This window comes from Mesoplodon densirostris, chromosome 7 (assembly GCF_025265405.1).
Source record: "Mesoplodon densirostris isolate mMesDen1 chromosome 7, mMesDen1 primary haplotype, whole genome shotgun sequence".
In the NCBI taxonomy this organism is placed as follows: domain Eukaryota; kingdom Metazoa; phylum Chordata; class Mammalia; order Artiodactyla; family Ziphiidae; genus Mesoplodon; species Mesoplodon densirostris.
The window spans coordinates 72,584,039-72,596,196 of NC_082667.1; the positions used below are offsets into that span (position 1 = coordinate 72,584,039).

Here is a 12,158-nt window from a genome sequence, read left to right on the forward strand (position 1 = left end):
CAAAACAAAACAAAACAAAAAAACAACAAAAAACTCCTAGAAGAAAACATAGGTGTACCTCATTGTGACCTTCGATTTGACAACAAATTCTTGGATACGCTAGTAAAAGCACAAGCAACAACAACAAAAAAATAAGTTAGACCATAAAATGTAAAATTTCTGTGCATCAAAGGACATTATGAAGCAAACAGAAAGATGATACACAGAAATGGAGAAAATATTTGCAAACAGTACATCTGATAGGGGTCTAGTATCTAGAATACATAAAGAACTCTAACAATTCAACAACAAAAAGACAAACCAATTAAAAAGGACTTAGAAATTTCTCCAAAGAAGATATACAAATGGTCAAAAAACACATGAAAATGTGCCCCAAATCATTAGTCATTAGGGAAATGCAAATCAAAACCACCATGAGATCCCACTTCACATCCACTAGGATGACTATAGTTTAAAAAAAATGGAAAATAACAAATTTTGGTGGCAATACAGAGAAACTGGAATCCTCATACATTACAAGTATTATACTGGAATTATAAAATGGTGCAGCTACTTTGGGTAATAGTTTCAAAAAACATAGAATTACTATATGATACACTAATTCTACTCTTAGGTAAAGTGAAAACAGATGTTCAAACAAAAACTTATACACAAATATTTATAGCAGCACTATTCATAATGGTCAAATAATAGAAACAAGCCCAATGTCCATCAACTGATGAATGGATAAACAAAATGTGGTATTATCTATACAATGGGACATTGTTCAGCCATAAATACACATGCTAGAATATGGATGACCCTTGAAAGTATTAGGTTAAGTGAAAGAAATCAGACACAAAAGGCCACATGTTGCATGATTCCATTTACATGAAATGTCCAGAATAGGTAAGTCCATAGAGATAGAAAGCAGATTAGTTCTCACCAGGTCCTGGGAGGAGAGGGGAATAAGAAGTAAAGGGTTAGTGGGTGCAGGCTTGCTTTCTGTTGTGATGAAAATGTTCTGGAATTAGACAGTGATGGTGGTTGCACAACACTGTGAATGTACTATCAATAAAAGCCAATGGACTATACACCTTAAAGTGGTTAAAATAATGAAGTCTAGTTAAAAAATAACATACATTTCTATAAAAAATTTTTAACTACAAACATTTGTATATATACGTGTGTTTATGTGTAAAGTCATATAAAATGACCAAGCAGGACATAAAACAAACTGTGAACAAGATACCTACAGGGAGAAAATGAAACTGGAAAAGTCCTAATTTTTTAATCCATAAACTTATTCATTTGGACTTCTTAAACATTAGCATCAATTCATACTTCTATTACCTTTACAATTACAAAAATGTTAAAAAGCAAAATAATGAAAAAGAAACTCAACAGAACAATTTTGATCAGAAAGGAATTAATAAGCATGGAAATGAAAGGGAACTGAGTTAGGACATAAAATCATTTCCGACAGGTTTTAAGCAACTTTTGAATTCAATCTGCCCAAACCAGCATAAGTGTGTTAGAGTTCTACTGGATGTCTATTGAAAAAGAATTACAACCGGGACTTCCCTGGTGGCGCACAGTGGTTAAGACTCCAGGCTCCCAACGCAGGGGGCCTGGGTTCGATCCCTGATCAGGGAACTAGATCCCACACCCATGCCACAACTAAAAGTTCACATACTGCAACTAAGGAGCCCATGTGCCGCAACTAAGGAGCTGGTGAGCTGCAACTAAGAAGCCAGCTTGCCATAACTAAGGAGCCCACGTGCCGCAACTAAGGAGCCCACAAGCCACAACTAAGACCCGGCACAACCAACCAGCCAAATAAATAAATAAATATTTTTAAAAAAAAGAGAGTAACAACTTGTCAGATGTAAAGATCCTTTAACATCTAAATATTTATGTTCTCTCTATGGTACATACCTGTCTGGCTGATCCACTAGCCTGCCTTACTTTTTCTGCTACTCCTCCTAAAAGCTGTACAAGTTTTGCCTGCTTCAGCAGTTCTTCTCTGAGTCCTCTTCCTCCTACTGAGAGGAGAGCACCCAAAACATGTTCATATCGGGCACCAAACTGTGCATCATGCAGGGCATCCTTGAGGAGCCTAATACAGCAAAATATTTATGTCAGCCACTTCTGAGAAATAGATTAATGTCTCTCAAAATCAATTTAACAAGTTTAATTTTTGGTATCCAGGAATTAATTTTAAGCTATATAAGCAAGTAAAAACTCAGTCATTATTATAGAGCTCTAACATGCCAAATAATTTTGCAATAGAGGGTTTTGTTATTTTCTGGTTTTATTTCTAAAAATATAAAAATTTAGCTTCTTTATAATCATGACTTCAGTGAAACAGCTGGTATCAACAGCAAATAGTCCGAGCATACAGTTTAGACTTTGAGTGTCATCTGTGTAAATAACAGAGACAGAAATAAAGTACTTAAGAAAATTGAAATCTTACCAATATAAATTGTGTGCTATCTGTATATTTCCCAATGCCCTGGACAGAAGGAAGCGCACTAATGAACTGTTCAAGTAAATTTCATATTTCAAAGCCTACATGCAAAGAAAAATAAGAATCACTAGTGGTCAAACCCATACTACGTTGTTAGGATAAAATTATCAAAAGATAAACTATATAAATCAAGGAAAGATGATACTGATAAAAATGAAACAGATGAATTAACTTAGGTGAAATTAATGAAATCAAGCAGAAAAGTATAGACCTGGGGATAACATTCATTAGCTATGTTTAAAAGGCCAATTAAAAAAAAATCAAAGAAAAGTTCAAGTCTGGTTTGTTCTGAGAATTATAACCCGAGAATTAAAAATCCAGGTACATATATATATAGTTAGTATTCAAGTAGGGCAGCTAATAATAGTGGAAAAAATTTCACACTAAATCCAAATGCAGTACACCTCAACATTCCCACACAACAAAAGTACTTTTAATCAAAACAGAAAGGGGATCCCTTAGCAAAGTCCCTACTCATACAAACTGGGGAGAGGGTAAGGAGGGTAGGTAACCTTGTAAAAAACTCACCTGCACAAACTGTGGAAGAAGATCTGTTAGCTCATCATCACTAATAGCCTCAATCCAGGTCACAGCTAGGGACCTCACTTCCTGATCAGCAAATCTAGAAGCATACCACAAAATCAAGATTTGACAGCGATTCCTTTCTAATGAAGCTGTTTTTCCTGAAAACACAATCTCAATCTATTCCTGACAAAGAATACTCAAATAGCTATTCAAAAGCAATGTGTTTCTTCTTTTTTTCTAGGAAGAAAATCTTATTGTCCTATACACAAATCCAATTTTGTGACTGTTTAGAAACCTTATGAAAATTAATTCTGGCCTACATCATAAAAAATATAACAAAGTATTCAAAATTTACAACCTCTCTAGATTAGTTTTAAATATGATATCCCTTTTTAATAACCTCAACACAAAAGATGTGTTTATAGAAATATGCATTTACACATTTATATTGAATCGAACTGCTTTCATGTTAAAACAAAGGGAACTAATCCTGCAACATAATATCTTACTGGAAAAACAATAAAACAGAGCAAATAAATTCAGCCACAGTTAACTTACTTTGAATCAAGAAGCTCCAACGCAGTCAGTGGGTGCAATGGAGGCCACTGCCGAAGCAATGAGTAAGTTTTGGCAAGATTAACCCATTTCCAGTTTGGGGCACTCGCTAGTACTTTAGGAAGACAATTTGGGTGTTTGAGGCAATAATAACGTTTCTCCCACAGAAAGGCTTTATCTTCTTTAGAAAGTCTGAATATGTAACAGAATTAAATCACTTCTCAGTGATATCATAATGACAGTTATAATCTTGATTAAAAATACAAAGAAGAAATTTATTCCTTTTAGGACAGCCACTTCTTGGTAGAATCATTAATACTAATTTGGAATAGAAAAATGCAATGTACAGCAAACACCACTAATTTACCCTAATTTGGGGGATGGAAAGAAATCATTCTGCCTTGATAAAAGAATCTTAGTTAAGAAAAAGAAGGATAATTTAGCACAATAAAACTTATTGAGCTCTAACCAGATGCCAGGCACTGGAAATCAGAGTTGGATATGCAGAACCTACCCTAAGAGACAGCAAGGATTTCATCATTTTATAAAAGTAAAATCAAATGCCATGCCAAAAACAAATGCTATTACAAAATTTTAGAAGATGAATATACAGCTCATTTGAGGAATATTCAAAATAAAAAGAACTTGTCTTGGAAATTCTAATTTACTGTTAATGACAGATGTTTATGTGAATGAAATATTTCACTATTTCACTACTCATCTATCTACCCTTGTGCATATAATCCATGCACTGAATTGAAATGTATTTATTTCACATGGAATACTAAAAAAAAAATCAAGTATTGCAAAAAGGTACACAATTAAGTTTCTCCTTCCAATTCCCCTCCCAGTGGCAACTGCCTAACCTCGTATATTCTTCCAGAGGTAGTCTATTCATATAGAAGCATACACAAAGGTGTATGTAGATTCTCTTTTTTTCCTATATGTTAATGGTAACACACTATACACACTATCCTGCTACTTATTTTCTTCATTTAATACCTTACATATTAGTACATATAGCTATAACTTCATTCTTAATAGTTACATAGTACTGTTGGATAAATGTACTGTAATTTAACCCATTAATGAACATTCCCTCTCAGTTTTACAATAACCCAAATAAACACTGCAATGAATATTCTTGTCTCCACAAGCAAATATAAAAGGGTTTTCTCTAAAATACACTAATACTAACTGGAAGTGGAATTGTTAGGTCACAGACTATGGACACTGTGACCTTTATAGATTTTGCCAAATTGCTCTCCAAAAGCTTTTAGAGTTCTGCAAACAGTATAATTCCCATTTTCTGTATCCCATCAATACCTTATATAATGAGACATTTTAATTTTCAACAATCTGATGTGTGAAATGATATCTTGTATTAATTTACAATTCCTTGATTATTGAGAGGTTGAACATCTTTTTTCAGATGTTTAAAAGGTACTGTATTTCTTTTCCAAAGAATTACCTATTCATATTCTTGTCTACCACTGTGTTGTCCGTTTTTCTACTTATATGAAAAGGTCCTTCATATATTAAGGATATAGATTATAGTTTCCAATCTATTGTTTGCCTTTTGATTATGTAAAAAAATTGACCTGTACAAATTTCTAAATTTTATGTAGTCATATAGTCTTTTTATACAATTAAAAACAGAAAAAAAAAACTTTCCACATCAGGAACATTGCTAAATCATGCACTAAATTAGGGCATTTAATAAACCATTAACTTGAACTTTACATTGTAAGAGATACCCAGGCAAAACAGAATCAAAGGAGTATACCCAAGTGATGAGTCTCTGTGAAGAATATCAAGAAGTTTCCCTTTTACATCATTCTCCAGTGTTTCTAAGTTGTGTTGCTGTATAATGCTTCTGTCAACTTGAGGAGTGGTATAAATGATATCAAATGTAGGAGAAGGAAAATCAACCTTAAAAATTAACAGAAGTTGATTAAATTATAGCTGAAAAGTCCACATATTTGCTACATTAACTTGTTTTTGATTTTTCTTAGCCATCAGGGTGATAATACCAAATATTAAATTAATGCTTCTGTCCTAGTGATTACCATTACTGGTAATTCTCAATAGCACATGTACTACTTGGGATTGGTATAAGTGCATACTGTTTCTCAGAAATAGGAAATGGTTTATTGACATTTAAATTAAATATAGATCTTAAGATCGAAACAAGATCAATTAGGCTTCTTTAGTAACAACCCAGATCATGGTACACATATACTTTTCATAAAGAGTTCAAATTTGAACCTTTCCACGTGTCAGGAAGTATTACCTGTAACACTATTCTTTCCATCACATATCCTTTTTTGGGGACTGTTCCAGGAACAGGATTTGTATGTGATGAAGTCCAAAGATACAGAAGTTTAGTTCCACATGTTAAAAACCTTCATGAATGTAAACAGAAGAATACTGTGGATTTCATTTTAAAAATTACTTCAAAACTCACAACACATGGTAATGAATTTGAAATGTTAATAATCAAATATTTATTAAGCATCCTCTATATAAAAAGAACATATCAGAAGGAGTCACTCTCCATAGTGTACTTTCACTTCAGTATTTAGGTACTGAAGTATGGGAGTTAGAACAAAACGAGGGAAGATGAAGCAACATTATCTTGGGAGAATCGGGGCTCAGGATAGAAGACAAGATGGGTAAAGTCTCAGAGTCACCTGTCCCCAAAACAACTTCTATAAATAGAAAGGTGAAGGATAGTCTTTGAAGATCATCTACAGAGCAACACATCTCAAGATGGAGGTTTGGATTTCATAACTGCTCCTTGACTTTTACCATAAGAACAAAAACACATGCCAAGAAAACCAGTATCTACTTTGTGTCAAAGCACTAGTCAATTGAGATGAGAAGTTTCATCTGTTTGTGACCAGGGGTCAGCAAATTTTTCTGTAAACGGCCAGACAGCAAATATTTGGGGCTTTCTGGCTATACAATCTCTGTCAGACTCAACTCTGCTAGTATAGTGCCAAAGCAGCCATGAACAATACATTTCAAAAAATGTGTGCTGTGTTCTAACAAAACTGTACGTACAAAAAACAGGCAGTGGTCCGGAGTATGCTGACCCTTGCCCTAGACTACCAATTTATTGTCTACTGAAATTAAAAACATTTACCAATAAAGATACTGATATATCTTTACACAGAAGAAATTTCTGAAAAATAACATGAGACATAAAAGCAGGAAACTATAAACTTCATCAAACTTTGCTCATTTTATGCAAACAGTAAATATCCTTTCCAAAACTAGACTCCAGTCTTAATGTTTTCTCTAGCAGGTTAACAGCCTTTGAATCTTTGGCACAGGAATTCCCTGGCAGTCCAGTGGTTAGGACTCCACGCTTCCACTGCAGGGGGCCTGGGTTCAATTTCGGGGAACTGAGATCCTGCAAGCTGCGCGAGGCGGCCAAAAAAAAAAAAAAATCTTTGACACATATATTCTATTTTAGAACCACCCTCACCCTCAACTAGATTTTTTGAAGGCAAATTCTGATATTATTTTATCTGCAAATACTTTTATGTATCTCTAAATGATAAACACTTTAATTTAAACATAATTGCAACAGGAACTTCCCTGGTGGCCCAGTGGCTAAGACTCCGCACTCCCAATGCAGGGGGCCCGGGTTCAATCCCTGGTTAGGGAACTAGATCCCACATGCTGCAACTAAGAGTTCGCATGCTGCAACTAAAGATCCTGCATGCCGCAACCAAAAGATACTGCGTGCCGCAACTAAGACCCGGCGCAGCCAAATAAATATTTAAACATAATTACAACAAAATAATTTAAAATAATTACTCAAAGTTATTAGCTATCTAGTCAGCACTCAGATTGCTCTGTCTCTAAAAAAATTTTTTTTAACAGTTGGTTTGTTTGAATAAGGATACAAGCAAGATCCAACATGTGCATTGGTTGATATGTCTTTTAAAGTATCTTTTAAATCAAGGGTCAACAAACTCCAGACTGTCACCTTGTTTTGTAAATAAACTTTTATTAAAATAAAGCCACACTCATTCATTTACATATTGCCTATCTATCACTGCTTTTGCCTTTGCTTTTACATCTGTGACAGAGACTACTTGACCTACAAAGCCTCAACTACTTCTATCTGGTCCTCTTAACAGAAAGTTTGCCAACTCTTGTTTTAATCCATACATTCTTCTTTTTTATCCCCCATTATTTGTTGAAGAATCCAGGTCTTCTGTTCTGAGAATTTTCTACATCCTGGATTTTACTGAGTGCATTCCTCTGGTATCATTTAGCATGTCCCTTTATCTCCTATATTTTCTGTAATAGACCTAAAGGTTTGATCTGATTCAGGGTTAGTTATGTGGCAAGAATACTTAATACTTTGTAGGTGGTATTGTATACCACTAGTTCCTGATGCATCAAATAAAGAAGCACACATTGGTATATCTCTCCTTCTGTGATGTGAAGATAATTGGTTTGTTCAAGTGCTATCAGTCTAAATCATCCATTATAAAGTTCCAGAAAACTTAATCACAATGGTTTTAAACAAGCATTAATAAATCACTGCTTAAATCAACGTCAACCAAGAATGCTTTTGACCCCAGTGGATATTTGGCAATGTCTGGAGACTTTTTTGTTGGCAACTAGGGGGTACGACTGGCATTTAGTGGGCAGACGCCAAGGATGCTGCCAAACATCCCACAGGGTACAGGACAGTCTCCCACAGCAAAGAATTACCTGGCCCAAAATGTCAACAGTGCCAAGACTGAGATTTCCTGGACTAAATCTACTATTTCAGGAGGGGCTGCAAAACTGTGATATTCTGTCATTCCTTCTGCATCTATTAGCTGGAATTTTTCTGTAAAAAACTTTCTCACATCAATTGTTTGGTAATCCTGAGACACAACTATAAAGGAACAGCAGCTTAAATGCTTGATTCAGTTTATTTAAAAATGAGTTAAGAACTCATTTATCATTGAGGTTGACTGAAATGCCTATAAATCATTTGGCTTTCATGATAGTAACTTCATCAGGCTGTATGCAGGTTATACCTTAAACATAAATTAATTTTAAAAGAATTTCAAGACCAGGATCTCTGATCACTATACTACAGTACGTTAACAGACTAAATAAATCATTAACACTTTCTCTATATGTATTAATATAAAATCATCTTCCCTCTTAATTTCTGAGCATTTTTTGAATGTTAAATCCTAACATTACCTAGCTTGACTACACTACTTGGCAAAGTCTCAAGATTAATGGCATCAGCTCACTGTTTTAAACAGTAGAGTTCTGGATGCAACTATTTAATTGTCTTAACAAAAGTCGGGGCTTGGGCCTCCCTGGTGGCGCAAGTGGTTGAGAGTCCGCCTGCCGATGCAGGGGATACGGGTTCGTGCCCCGGTCTGGGAGGATCCCATATGCCGCGGAAGCGGCTGGGCCCGTGAGCCATGGCCGCTGAGCCTGCGCGTCCGGAGCCTGCGCGTCCGGAGCCTGTGCTCCGCAACGGGGGAGGCCACAACAGTGAGAGGCCCGCATACCGCAAAAAAAAAAAAAAAAAAAAAAAAGTCGGGTCTTCCCTGGTGGCACAGTGGTTGGGAGTCCGCCTGCCGATGCAGGGGGGCGCGGGTTCGTGCCCCTGTCCGGGAGGATCCCGTGTGCCGCGGAGCGGCTGGTCTCGTGGGCCGTGGCCGCTGGGCCTGTGCGTCTGGAGCCTGTGCTCTGCGGTGGGAGGGGCCGCGGCGGTGGGAGGCCAGCGTACCGCATAAAAAAAAAAAAAGTCAACTGCCCTTCCCCTTACTCTTTGGAATTTTGAAAGAATGTCATTCATCCAACAAAAAACATTTATTAATTGTCAAAAAAAGTGGCAAAAAATGATAGTACTTCTCAAATGAAGTAAAGACTCCTGGTGCTTTCAAGAGCACAAAGGTTTTCAAAACTGACTCATTTATAAAAATTAATGATAATGTAATTACATTTAATTTTCTCACATAACTATTCTCTGACACTAATTTATCAAAGACAATTGAGGACTTCCCTGGTGGAGCCCTGGTTAAGAATCCACCTGCCAACGCAGGGGACACAGGTTCGACCCCTGGTCTGGGAAGATCCCACATGCCACGGAGCAACTAAGCTCGTGTGCCACAACTTCTGAGCCTGTGCTCTAGAGCCCACAAGCCACAACTACTGAGCCCGAGTGCCACAAATACTGAAGCCCACGCTCCTAGAGCCCGTGCTCCGCAACAAGAGAAGCCACCGCAATGAGAAGCCCGTGCACCGTAACGAAGAGCAGCTCCCACTCATCACAACTAGAGAAAGCCTACGCACAGCAACGAAGACCCAATGCAGCCATAAATAAATAAATAAATAAATTTATGGGGGGGGGGGAAGACAATTGAGAACACAATTCTCCTCCTTTATGTGGCCAATATTCTGTTTTAGAGTAGTCATGGATTATATTTAGCAAAGGGTTCTAAATATACATCATTAATAGCAATTTCTTTTTTTTTAATTTTTTTTTTTTTTTTTTTTTTGCGGTATGTGGGCCTCTCACTGTTGTGGCCTCTCCCGTTGTGGAGCACAGGCTCCGGACGCACAGGCTCAGCGGCCATGGCCCACGGGCCCAGCCACTCGGCGGCACGTGGGATCTTCCCAGAACGGGGCACGAACACGTGTCCCCTGCATCGGCAGGCGGACTCTCAACCACTGTGCCACCAGGGAAGCCCTTTTTTTTTAATTTTAAAATTTTTTGGCTGTGTTGGGTCTTGGTTGCAGTGTGCGGGCTTTCTCTAGTTGTGGCGAGCAGGGGCTACTCTTCGTTGCGGTGCGTGGACTTCTCACTGCAGTGGCTTCTCTTGTGAAACACGGGCTCTAGGCGCACGGGTTTCAGTAGTTGTGGCATGTGGGCTCAGCAGTTGTGGCTTGTGGGCTCTAGAGCGCAGGCTCAGTAGTTGTGACGCATGGGCTTAGCTGCTCTGTGGCATGTGGGATCTTCCTGGACTAGGGCTCGAACCCAGGTCCCCTGCATTGGCAGGTGGATTCTTAACCATTGCGCCACCAGGGGAGTCCTAATAGCAATTTCTTCAACTGCTTTTATCTAGCCTTTGGCAGTTCAGAATTATGTCAGGTGTCAAATAAAATTTGAGCCCAACAAAAGTTATAGAATAAAAAAATCTTAAACTGCCTCCTCACATATAGGGGGAGTGACTATAAGAAAAGAAAAATGTGTGAATAAATGCTGTATTTAAGTACACAAGAAAAGAATATTTCAAAAACAAAACTTATGAAGTCAGTGTTTCAAACACCACATGATTTTTAAAATGATTACTGGAAATTCAAACTGTGTTTGTCATTTAAGAGGAAAAAGGAAGTAGAACTAGATTAGCAGAATTTTTTAACTCTTATTTTTTAATTGTTTTATTGTAGGTTAAATAGATCAGTTATTAAGTCATTTCCCCAAAACTGTCCCGTGGGACACAATGTTTTAAAAGATGTATTCTAGAACAAAAAAAGTACCATGGTATCAAATAAGTCTGAGAATGGTAATATAGGATAATGTTAAGAACATAGATCCTGGGGCCAAACTGCCTATATTCAAATCGCACTTCTGCCACTTACTAGCTAAGTGCCCAAGGGCAAGGCACTTTGATTCTCCCCTCTGTAAAAAGGGATAATAATAATACCTACCTTCATAGGGTTGTTGTGAGGTATATAAGGCTATGTATACAGCACTCAGACTAATACCCAGCATACAGTAAATGCTATGTATTTGTAATTACAGTAATATTATTATTAAACACAGTAGGCTTCTTGACTGCAGAACTTTAGAGATACTTTAATATGCTAATGTCCATTATCATGCTCCAAAATGTTATCACGTGCTATATCAAACATTCCAAACTTATTCAATTAAGTTTTTTTTCATTTAGGAAAACGCTTGATGGTCTCATGGAACATATTATTACTTAAAACATAAATCAAAATAGTCAGCTGAAAGGCCAGCTACATTATCCCAATGGCTATTAGTAGACACAAAGCTCAAAAGGAATTCCTTTAACCCTAAGGATCAATAAATTTTGCATACATGTGGGACTTTTGAAGATTAAAGGCCAGGGGTCCATAGCAGTAAGGGTAGATCAGTCAGGTAAAAGGAATAATATGCAGTTGTAGACTCCCTTAAACTGGAGAAGGATGGGGAAGAGATGCGAAGAGGGAAAGTGGAGTTTGTGGGGTTTTTTAAATATATCAAAGGAACTTGTAAGACCACGAGTATTATGTCATAACATAATGCTTTCCATAAATTACAATTAAAGAATGAAATGGCTGCTGCTTTTCTTCTGGAATAGTGAGTGGCAAACAATTCTTTGAATACCCATATAGATATGTTCAAACTATAGCAGTACAACTTTGGTTTCCTCTGTGTCTCTGAAATGACCTCCTTTAATTACATCAGAAAAAATGAGGCAACTCATTATCTCATCACGTACGTCATTGTTCCCCACTCCACTCTCTAGCCAATTCTGATGCTGCAGGTGTGTCCACAGTAACTCACCATTACAACTCAGTA

At 37.0% G+C, this 12,158-nt stretch overlaps 1 protein-coding gene across 4 annotated transcripts in view; it reads right to left on the minus strand.

Moving 5' to 3' along the window:
• PIK3C2A (phosphatidylinositol-4-phosphate 3-kinase catalytic subunit type 2 alpha) overlaps positions 1-12,158 on the minus strand; it is a 173,320-nt gene that overhangs the window by 23,644 nt on the left and 137,518 nt on the right. For all 4 annotated transcript variants that reach the window (XM_060105069.1, XM_060105070.1, XM_060105071.1 and 1 more), the window contains 6 exons: positions 5,883-5,994; positions 5,376-5,521; positions 3,593-3,781; positions 3,038-3,131; positions 2,456-2,550; positions 1,918-2,098 (listed from right to left, as the gene is read on the minus strand). In XM_060105069.1, the coding sequence (XP_059961052.1) occupies positions 1,918-2,098; positions 2,456-2,550; positions 3,038-3,131; positions 3,593-3,781; positions 5,376-5,521; positions 5,883-5,994 (817 nt within the window). The remainder of the gene's footprint in view (positions 1-1,917; positions 2,099-2,455; positions 2,551-3,037; positions 3,132-3,592; positions 3,782-5,375; positions 5,522-5,882; positions 5,995-12,158) is intronic.